At 47.6% G+C, this 12,048-nt stretch overlaps 1 protein-coding gene across 1 annotated transcript in view; it reads right to left on the reverse strand.

Moving 5' to 3' along the window:
* me1 (malic enzyme 1, NADP(+)-dependent, cytosolic) overlaps positions 1 to 12,048 on the reverse strand; it is a 113,794-nt gene that overhangs the window by 74,212 nt on the left and 27,534 nt on the right. The window contains exon 2 of the mRNA XM_076279655.1: positions 2,055 to 2,188. Coding sequence (XP_076135770.1) covers positions 2,055 to 2,188 — 134 coding nt within the window. The remainder of the gene's footprint in view (positions 1 to 2,054; positions 2,189 to 12,048) is intronic.

Raw genomic sequence — 12,048 nt, forward strand, 5'->3', positions numbered from 1 at the left:
GCCCGGAGTGGCTGTCATAGCATGGAGGGGAGCGAGCATACAGGCAGCCTTTTAACGTGAAGTGTTTGGGCTGTGGTAACAAGCGTGTGAAACTGAGCACTGGGAAAAAGACTGCCCCCCCTCTCTCTCTCTTTCTTTCTCTCTCTCACACACACACACACACACACACACTCTGCTGCTGCTACGCCCAGGGTTTGGCAGCAGAGGCCTCTTTCAACCCCGCCCCACTCCTGACCTGTTTCTCCCTCTCTCTTTGTTTATCTCTCTGTTGTTCTTTCCATCTACTTTTCTTTCTCTCTCCACCATCCCTAATCATTCTTCTGCTCTCTCTTCCACTCCCTCAGTCCCTCTCCATCTCTCCATCTCTCCATCTCACTTTCTCACCCTGTCTCTCTCCTTATATTCCTCTCTCTCTCTTTCTCTCCATCTCACTTTCTCACCCTGTTTCTACTCACTCCTTCCTCTCTTTCTCTCTCTTCCACACCCACCATGTCCCTCTCTCCCTCCATCAGTTTTCCCAGCCCCTTCACTCACTCAGCTTGTCTGCTTCTGATATTTCCCTCTGGCATGCACTCACAATGAGTCAGTGTGAACACCACAACGTTATAAATACTCAATTGCAAAGATGAGTCAGTGAACCACGCGCAGTTATTGGAACTAAGTCACAAGCCCTTCTCTCTCGACCCCTTTCTCAAAGATGAGCTGAATCCAATCCTGAATGTGTCCATCACTGCGTCCATCACTGGCTGTGAGAGGGAAAGTCTGATATTCTCTCCCTGCCTGCCATGCAGTTTGGAGTCTGCAGGCCTCTCCAGAGTCCAGAGAATGAGACAGCCAACATCTCCAGACACTCACATTCTGTCTGCAGTTTGTCAAAGTGCTTTGTACGCCTGTCGCACTGGCGGCGATTTTTCAAAGGCGCTGGTGTTTATTTTCTGTCCCTCAGGGTCCGACGCGAGAAAGAAAAGAAAAAAGGGGAAAAAAACGAAATCCCTTTGTTTGCACAAAGGTTCGTCTCTTTACCTCACACACAGGTGGGTTCCTATCAGTGCCACGGCAACAAAAGAGGGTTCTTTTGAATGGCTAGAACTCTCTGCACTATTCCCAAAACAAATATTTGCTCTGGAAAGTGTTGGCGTGCTGCCTAGTCTTTCTAAGCCTCAACACCGGAACAAAACATCTCAAACAGCACACTTGAAGGGGAAACAAAGAGAAAGTTATGAATAGCACATATTTTCGACATGGGTCACTTCTCTCTAAACGGCTGTGTCCGGCAGTAAATATCAAAATCAGCTCAGGGAGCAAGAGCACAGACTGTAATGTAAACAAAACAAGGCCCAGAATAATGACAGGCTGGACAGGACTGTCCACGTCTTAATAAAACAGACTGCGACCCCAAGAGTTCAAGACACTGCAGCGCTATGAGATGGAATGTCACTGACATCAGAGGGCCATGGGAAAAATACTCAGCATCTAGAGTCTTTAATGATGGCTGTTTTGGAGGGCTGGTATAGCAACCAGCCCTGTGGCTGGTGGAAAGAGGCTGGGAAGTGACCAGGGCCGACCGCAGCCACATAGCCTTGTCCACTGGTGCCATCTTTCCCTGCTGGCACTCTGCGACATGTGGCACCGTGCCCATGGCATCAGAGGGCACCCCAGCCCAGCGTGATCTCAAGAGGAACAAGTGAACCCGCCGGGTCCTCTGTGCTTAGTCACACATGACGAATGAGGAGATGAAAGCTGGCCTTGGGAAAAAGCCTGAGGATGCTTGAACAGTGTGACCGGAGCTGGAATGGCTACGTTTGGCTGCATTAATAACTGATAATCAAGAGGCAGTGTAGTGTGTGTGTGTGTGTGTGTGTGTGTGATATGTCCAAACTAGCTGATGGTGCCAATGATGAATAACATGCCTAACAACTAGGCACTCCTCTGAGAATCATCAAAACTAGCAAATCAATAAAGATTAAGTAAAGATAAGATAAAAAAAAAAACGGTACGATTCCATGTCTGTGCTGCTGACACTGTGGTGTGTGTTGTCCTGGCTCTGGGCTCACCTGTCCAGGTCGTCCTTCTTCATCTCGTAGTTGCGCAGCACCCGCAGCAGCTGGACGTCCTGGCTCAGGAAGCAAGGGGGCAGCAGTCCGTGGATGCCTAGCTGCAGCCGCTCCTCCAGAGAGAAGGCCATGCCCTGGACAACAGACACAACCCGCCGATTGCAGCTTATTACAGCTTATAACAACGCCCGCTATATGGTAATAACATATAATGACACACTATGGCATGTATCACCAATGGTTACGTCCTGGTAACTGAATTATATGTATCTAAACTAATCTTTTTTAGAACTTACTGTGTACAAGGCCATAATAAAACACAGACTTCAAAAATATACAGCACACCAAAATACAGCAATAACAATGAGACATTAAAAACCCCTGAAACTGAAAGACGAAGGGCAATTTGGAAGAGTTTGGATGGACAACAAAGCAGCACCTTCTTCCAAACAGATCATCCAGAAGATCGCGTTGTTTTCTTGTCTTTTTCAGTAACCCATCTTCCACACAGACAAACATAAACAAACAGTCTCCATCACTCATTCTCCTTCTCTTGTTTCCGTTCAATGTTTATTCATAGCGAAGCTTGCCTCCTTCTAAGCAAGCAAAGGGCACTGTAAGCACAGACTCTCCTGTCATGATGCAAATTGTCCTCCAAAGCAAACATCAACTGAGGGAGCTGGACACCAGCACGTTCAGCATATTTCCTCATCTGAATATGTCCTCTCGGACTGTGGGAAGGAGACTTAATTTGAAGGTCAGCAGCTCTCCAGGAAAAATAACAATCAGAAACACAACACTCTCTTTAGCTCCCTCAACTTGACCAGACTCTTGTACAACATGCACTTCTTGCCATGCTCAGGGTGTCTCTACATCTGCAACATCAATGCTCAAATGCCAGACAACCTGCACCAGTCCACGACAAGAGTTAAAGGCACACTATGCAAGATTTTCACATTTACGAAGCCAATTTGATGGTAAACGAACTTGTAATAGGCGAATCATTCACCATACAATAGACGTAACGAGTCGCTACCGAGAAAACCAGCCATGCAACTTCAAGAACGGCAGCCTGACAAATCTCGCGAGAATCGTGAAACATTACCTTGTCACTAGATAAAGCTCTTTGGAGATTTTTTGCCTGTTGTTAATCCTTCATCTCCACAACAAAAGCATTTTCATTGTGTACAGGGGGGATAAGTCACGAGAAGTTTGCTATTTACAACAGCAGAGTAAAATCTAAATATATCGCGGCACTAGAGAGAGCTCTACTGTACAGTCGGCAAAAATACCTAAACCTGCATAGTGTACCTTTAACCAAAGGTATAGCATATGTTATGGAGATATTATCTATCTACTGTATTATGAATCAATATACAGTATTAGTGCATTTTATGACAGGACAGACAATCATACAGTACTTGAGTATAGGCTTGCTTTGGTCTTTGCCTTCAGGATTGGCAGCGTTACCTCAACACTTGCCTATCTTCTGAACATATTTCACATTCATAGGCAGGTCTAGCACCAGCAATAGATCAGAGTTGTTTGCTCTCTACAGTGAAAGGTTCATCCAAGTTCCCCATTATCTTGACTGACGCCTGCTGGTGTGTAGGTTATAATTTTAGTGGATAAAGAAGTACACCAGCAGTAATGTGTTTACAGTATTTCAGGGCTAGCACTCTTTGACACAGAAAGGGAACAGAAAAGCATGCAGAGCTGCATGAGCTACAGAACCCATGATAAATCATGTGATAGGAAAAACCTGTCCCTATTTACTTGTTAAACAAGCATGCACAATCCCATTTCCCCACACCAGTCTGTCCCTGATGCAAGGTCTACTCAGAAATGTATTTGAAATGTCCCAGACATAATCTCTTCTGTAATGTTCCCAAAATAATGATGACTAGTGCTAGCCTCCAACTAGCCCTGTCCCTGTGACAGCATTGATCTGGTAGAACACTGGTTATGGTCATATGGGGTGTAAGTCAGGGGTCAGTAAAGGTCATTGAAGGTCAGGTCACTGATCCTGTGCAGTGCACATGTCTCAGCATGGGTCCTGTTAACCTCGGTCACATAATTCACGCAACTGCAAGGACTTGGCCACTGGAAAATCAATCACACTCACACAAACACACACACACACACACACACACACACACACACACACACACACACACACACACACACACACACACACACACACACACACACACACACACACACACACACACACACACACACACACACACACACACACACACACACACACACACACACACACACACCTCTTTAATTCTGTATGCTTTCACACATGTCAGATCCCCTCCTCTTTTCCCTACTTGCTGTATCTCCTCTCTCTAGGAGTAATATTGTACTGCTGTCCTATATTAAATATATCTACACACACACACACACACACACACACACACACACACACACACACACACAAAACACCTACACAGGCCTCTAAAGCTCCAACTGTGCATGCAATTTCCTTCCTGCTGCTCTCGGTATCTGCTCTCTTCGCTAATCGTGGCGCTGCTTGCCATTCCGCTGCCGTCCTATACGAAGCGCCCACGACGTGCTCCACACACCGAGATCAATGGCCACCACAACTGAGGGCGCGGCCGCTGGTGGGACAGCGAGAGAGGCTGTGGCCCTGGCTGTAATGACAGACTATCTCCACCATTACCACGCCTCTGGCAACCTCCGCAGGCTCTCTGCGGCTCAACGTAAACACACACACACGCACACACACACACACACACACATAGCTGCAGTCACAACCTCGGTCCGTCCACACGGGCCCCCGTGGTCATATAGACGGCTTTACTTCCAAGCGCAGCGGCCTGCGCGCGTCTTTTAACATGCGCTCATGTTAAGGGTTTCGCTCGTAAAACCCACAGCCCTGGTGGTACGAGCGCCCGAGGCTGGTCGCATGCGGTGCGGCACGGCGAGCTACACTCTAAAGCGCAATAAAATGTGTTCTTGACGCACTTCATAAACCACAATCGACGACCACTTTTCAATTTTTTTGACACTGGCAGCGTACTTCTGAAACTGCAGCCCAGGGCCCATTAATAATGTGCTGTGTTTAGCTAGGTTTCCGTGAGTGGTGGCGCTGTCAGAAAGCTGAGTAGAATGCTACAGTGTCAAATATACAGAACATCTATTCTAGGGGTACTATAAGATGCTATGGAAAGCTTCTGCTAAAACAATCAGTGCATAGCCTAGTGCATAACTTCCAACATAACATTTACATGTGACTACTAACATGTGACTAACATTTACTGTGACTACTACACAGATGTATGCACATAGTCTGGACATATGGTGATTTGACAATGCTGAGCGGTATGGGAAAATAAAGTTTATTATGACTACTAAACACGTACTTATAAATGCATGGCGAGTCTTTATCCTAACTTCAAAAGATCATTGATGAGTGAGAGTTTAAGAGACTGGAAATGATTATCTGTGATGACTGCAGCTCTTAATTTAGTGGGAGGAATGTGTTTATAGTCATGTTTCCCCATCAACACACACACACACCTTCTCCCCACACAAAAGATCCAACAACAATTCTTTATTCCCACCTGACATACTCTATGTAGTCTGGTGTTATTTAAGCAGACAAAAACAGACTTCATGAATAGGGTTTGGCCATACTCCATTCGGGATGGTTTCCAGTCATTGCGTCCTTATGGGCGCAGACCTCAGGTTAATTTTGAAACCACTGGAAAAGCCTTTAACCAATCAGCATTGACCACTATGGGATTGCTATACTTTCTACTTCACCACTAACGATGCAAACTAATATTAGGCTTAACCCAAACCCCATGGCAGGGAATCAACATCTTTGCCCACATTGAATGATGGTACACATCCTTCTTGCTCCGGCTTGCTAGCGCTGCCAAGGCTGTTTGTATCACTTCTGATCTTTAACACTGCCACCACTGTTGTAATATATCTTGTTATTAGATAGATGGATAGATGGATAGATAGATGGATAGATAGACAGACAACAACCACTGGTATGCATTTCAAACAATTCCAATTGTTGATGCAGTAGTGAACTGTAGAGAACGTTTTGAATGGCAGCTAATGATAATTCTAGATACAGTGCAGATACTGGGGCAGATCTGGCCTGGATCTGGACCACACATTGAATACCAGAGCCACCATCTCACCAAAGCTCAACCACTGATCAACCACTGGGCTGCCCTCACCAGCACAACTCTGACCACCACCTCACCACTGTGCATTGTAGTTGAACATACATGAGGACACATTCACAACCACGTCAACAGCCTCCAGGGACCACAGATCTCTACACCAGTGCAGCAACTGACCACTAAGTGACCAGGCTATTTATATACTCTATTATCAAAGAATCACACAGTATTATCAAAGTAGCCATGTAAGATGAGTTTGTATGCAAGCCATTCTGTAAGAGAAACTGGTTGGATCTCGTGTGTGTGTGTGTGTGTGTGTGTGTGTGTGTGTGTGTGTGTGTGTGTGTTGGTGTGTGTGGTGTGTGTGGTGTGTGTGGTGTGTGTGGTGTGTGTGGTGTGTGTGTGTGTGTGTGTGTGTTAGATAGAGGGAATGAGAGAGAGAGAGAGAGTTACATTAATGTCTGGTTTGCATCCTGCAGCTTTTTGGTCCTCTAGCCCGAGTGTTCTATTTGGTATTTGAGTTAAATGCCTGTCAAACGGTTTGGACAATGGCATCCTCCTAAAGATCAAACTGGGACTATTAGCAGACCAGCAATCAGCCACCACATTTACGGTACTTTCCTTTCAGAATGGGATCACTGCCTTCAGGCAATCATAAAACACTAACCGCAACTGAAAGTGAATTTTCGGCTGACAATGAAATTGCCAGCTACACCAAAACCAGTCTTCCAGAATGGAAAGCATCCCAGAAATGGACACAGCTCTGTGTACCAAGAAACCTTTAACAGGAGCTTTTAAAGCTTTATAAGATGATCAGGCACGATCCAAGTCAGCCTTACTGCTGTTTGTCCATTGGACACTATTTTAGAAGTGAACAAATAGACTTTTAACACTGCCATTCGTTTCTTGTTTAGCAAGGCTGCTCGGTCTGGTTCTGCTGACGTTCGGTCTTCAGCGAGCGTCTTTGAGAGGGCGACGAGAGCACTGCCAGCTCTGAATTACAGCCTTGCTCATAATTACACAAGGCCCTTCAGGCCGCTCGCAGGAGTTGGACGCTCTGGAGTGCGTCTCTCGTCAGTCATGAATACGTATGGGGGCAGTTTATGTGACTGTGCAGAGCTTTAAAGGAACTGACCATGTGGCATATTACAGACCGAACCAGCTGGTTTAAAATACACAGTCCACCATGTGAGGCTTATTTATGTTTGCCTGGAAAAAAAAAACACTAGTCAGACGAGGGCAAGCACAGATCCCATTCAGCTTCTTCCACACAGCAAGCACAAACGGACTGAAGGAAAACTCTACAGACAATATGAACCCTAATGATGTTGTGACAGTCCACTGCACGTTCCAGAGAGAGAAGGTAAGAGGACAGAGGGGTGGGGGAGAGAGAAAGAAAGATAAAAAAGACAAAAAACGACAACAACAAATGCCACCGCATCAAGTCCAGGACAGTGAGTCTAAACACAAGGCTTCAAAGCGCCTCTCTGACTCATCATCGAGCGGACTCGGGTCAGACAGCTCTGTGGACGTGGACGCTGAAAAGGCTCCTTGTCAAGGGTGTAATGGAGACATCCATGGCACTCCGCCCAACTACCCAATTAACAGCCTCGACAATAGAGCGGGGAGCGGGGGCGGGTGGCGTGGGTCAAGATTCCTCGCAGTGGGTACCATGGGACCTGAGATGGCATTCGAACTGGGGGGGGGGGGGGGGGGGTTGCAGGGATCTGGATGGCTGGGCCAGAGTCGTTCGGCCGTTTGAAGGCATGCATGGTTGGCAAGATTAGAGGGGAGTGCTGGCATGGTTGCCGTGGGAAACGGCAATCGGGTAGGCTGGCGAGGGTTGGCTGTTGATGGGCGCTGACACTCGTGTCGTTTGTGTTATACCCACAGCTCCGGGGTGACATGCAATACATCACCTCCCTGCTCCTGTCAATCCAAACACTCCCACAGTCACAGTCCCACCACAGACACCAGACAAATGGAGGGAGAAAAGAGAGAGGGAGGATTTGAGAGAGAAAGAGCAAGAGTGAAAGCATGAGACACAGACAGACAGGCAGACAAACAGACAGACAGACACAGACAAAACAGGAAAGAGAGAGAAACCGATAGATAGAGAGGGAGAGCAAGAGAGAGGGAAAGGATCAAGAGCTTCGGAGAGATGGAGAGACAGACAGACAGACAAAGAGAGACAGAGAGGAAGAAAGACTAGAGAATAAACAGAGGAGCGATGAGATAAGTTTGCGTGGGAGAAAGCGATGAGGACAGATTGTGTTTAGATGGACCCTGCAGCACGGAGGGAGACGAAGACAAACATTTCCACACACTCGTCAAGAGGGCTTCCAGGACATGCGCCGCGTCTCCCCCGCGAGTACGCCTCGGCCTCCGGCGCCAACACCCCTCCGACGTGGCTGGCATAGCTGCTAAGGAGAACTTGTAATAGCTCTTGAAAGAAAATAAACAACTTTCATAAAATTAGGAAACACAGGATGAAGGGGGATAATGAGATTTCCATTGTTCATAAATAGCATGCAAGTCATTACTTCTGCATAATGGACTCAAGCAGGGCTGCCTGCAAAACATGGAAACATAAACACACAGAAACATATACACATATGCACACGTGTGTGCGCACACACATACACACACAGAGACCCATACGCACACTCTCACACACACACACACACACACTCACAAAACACACTGTAACAAACAAAAACACACACTGACAACGACCACACCATCCACTCACACACACAGTACTTATGCACAAACTTGCACATATACACAAACCGAAACAGAAACAGACAGACACACACACACACACACACACACACAGAATACACACACACACACACACACACACACACAATACACACACACACACACACACACACACACACACACACACACACACACACACACACACACACACACACACAGAATACACACATCCAGCTGTCCAATATGCATGTAACCAGGTGGGACAACAGCTCAATGCAAGGCGTGCACTTTCCCTGAGACTGAGCAGGACACGACAGGATGGATCACACCGCTAAGCAGATCAGAGCAACAGCACAGGCATGGCAGCCCTGCACAGGGAAGGAAGGAATGCCTGAACGCTTCCACATGCAACTGACCACATCTGAGCGGCCGAGGCCTGCGCCAACACGTGCTGCCGTACCCGCAGGACCTGCCGAGGCCATGGCAGCGCCGCCATCTTTAGCCCAACCTGTAATCGGGCCCACTGGGCGGGACCGCTGCTGGATGCCCAAAGCAAAAAAAATAAACAAAAAAAGGAAAAGAAAAGGAAACAAAAACAAACAAACAAAAACAACAGGCCGGTGCCACGGAAACCAAATCATTAGGCTATAGCAGACACTTTTTAGGAAAACTTCAAAGTCTACATGGCCTGTTTGTGAGCTGATAAAACCCCTTCGGAGTTTTCCAAGGCAAGAAAAGTGGTTTCAAATGCGCTGAAGCACTGAGGGACCTCTTTCCCCATACAAGCCGTATTAGGTTCTCTTAGATGTCTCAGATAGAACCACATTCTGGAACCGATCGGGGCCTGACCGTCTCCAGAACCAGAACCGGGTCCTGACCGGACAGACTGTAACAGCATCAGAGCAACCGCAAAAAGCCAGAAGGACTGAAGTATGGGAACTGAAGACAGTGGATTGAGGGATAGTGTTTCAGCTACAGAACCATGCCATCTTACACTTGATTTCATCAGGAACCAGGAAATACTTCTGAGTTCTTATTTGGAGAGGCAGCAGAAGTTTATCGCAAATTGATTTATCCAAATAGTGCCGATCAAAGTCTCACATTAGTAGAGACTAAACAATAGCGTCTTTCAGAAGCACTTCTGCTAATCTGAGTGACTACCACTTGGCCACATGAGATATTTAACTTACAAATGTTTTAATTGGCTTTTATATATCCACACAAGTCCAAGTCAAATCAAGTCCCTCAATTTATAGATATACAGCAGTCTTAATTTTTTGTTTCCTAATTTTCACTTGGGCTTGGCACCTCATTTGTTGCCCTGACTCATGACGATGTTGATGTTCTGATCTAAGAGTGTTTTATTCATGCTTGGGTTGCCATGCCTCTAAGGCCCAGCGCTAAAGCCCATGATGAGCTTGGTTTGAGGCCACAGCACCGCCTCACAACAGGGGAGGTTTGGTGGGCACCGATCTCAGTGAAAGAGAGGGAAAGGCAGAGAGAGAATCACCACTGAGCAAGAGAGAGAGAGAGAATACAGTGTTGTAAAGACACTGAAAGGAGACGATAGCTATAGAAAAACAGAAAATGGAAGATGGAGAGAAACAGAGAGAGGTGGGCAGAAAGGAAGAGAAAGAGAGTGAAAGGGAAGTAAGGGAGTAAGAAAGAGAGCAACAGAGCCAGAGGGAGAGAGAGAGAGAAAGAGAGAGACATATAGATAAAGTCAGAGGGAAAGGGAGAGAAAAGCCAGCCTGAGAAAGGGAGAGATAGAGAGAGAGGGAGAGAGAGAGAGACAGAGAGAAAGAGAGAGGGAGACAGCCAGCCTGAGCGAGAGAGAGAGAGAGAGAGAGAGACAGCGTGACTGGAAGCTGTGCGCCTGAGGCTCAGTGTTTTCCCTGATGCTTTCCCCAGGCGCTGTGGACAGAGCAGACAGCAGACTGTCAGGCTCCAGTAGGGGCGCCCACTAACTCTCAGCAACGCCACTGCCCTCCCCACTAGCACAAGTCCACTAACTCTCAGCAACGCCACTGCCCTCCCCACTAGCACAAGTCCACTAACTCTCAGCAACACCACTGCCCTCCCCACAGCAAACTCCACTAACTCTCAGCAACGCCACTGCCCTCCCCACTAGCACAAGTCCACTAACTCTCAGCAATGCCACTGCCCTCCCCACAGCAAACTCCACTAACTCTCAGCAACGCCACTGCCCTCCCCACTAGCACAAGTCCACTAACTCTCAGCAATGCCACTGCCCTCCCACAGCAAACTCCACTAACTCTCAGCAACGCCACTGCCCTCCCCACTAGCACAAGTCCACTAACTCTCAGCAACGCCACTGCCCTCCCCACAGCAAACTCCAATAACTCTCAGCAACGCCACTGCCCTCCCCACTAGCACAAGTCCACTAACTCTCAGCAATGCCACTGCCCTCCCACAGCAAACTCCACTAACTCTCAGCAACGCCACTGCCCTCCCCACTAGCACAAGTCCACTAACTCTCAGCAACGCCACTGCCCTCCCACAGCAAACTCCACTAACTCTCAGCAACGCCACTGCCCTCCCACAACACAACTCCACTAACTCTCAGCAACGCCACTGCCCTCCCCACTAGCACAAGTCCACTAACTCTCAGCAACGCCACTGCCCTCCCCACTAGCACAAGTCCACTAACTCTCAGCAACGCCACTGCCCTCCCCACTAGCACAAGTCCACTAACTCTCAGCAACGCCACTGCCCACAGCAACGCCACTGCCCTCCCACAGCACAACTCACTTGTCCACTCCTGGGGCATATCTGAGGCAGATCTACAGTAGTCCACTCATGGGGCATATCTGACTCAGGTTGGAGATGATCTGGGATAAATCCGGACTGGAGAGTTTACTGAGTCAGCTATTGTCCTGGCTGGTGGTGGTGGACTGGGAATTAGGTTCAACCCAACTGTCATGCATCAGGGGGTGGGGGAGACAAAGAGAGAAAAAGATGAGAATGAGAGAGAGAGAGAGAGAGAAAGAGAGAGAAAGAGAAAGAGAGAGAGAGAGAGAGAGAGAGAGAGAGAGAGAGAGAGAGAGAGAGAGACAGACAGACAGACAAAGTGA

This window comes from Alosa pseudoharengus, unplaced genomic scaffold (assembly GCF_046254945.1).
Source record: "Alosa pseudoharengus isolate Yale_2024_CS ecotype anadromous, Long Island Sound unplaced genomic scaffold, YU_APseudo_1.1 YU_APseudo_1.1_scf_12, whole genome shotgun sequence".
In the NCBI taxonomy this organism is placed as follows: Eukaryota; Metazoa; Chordata; class Actinopteri; order Clupeiformes; family Clupeidae; genus Alosa; species Alosa pseudoharengus.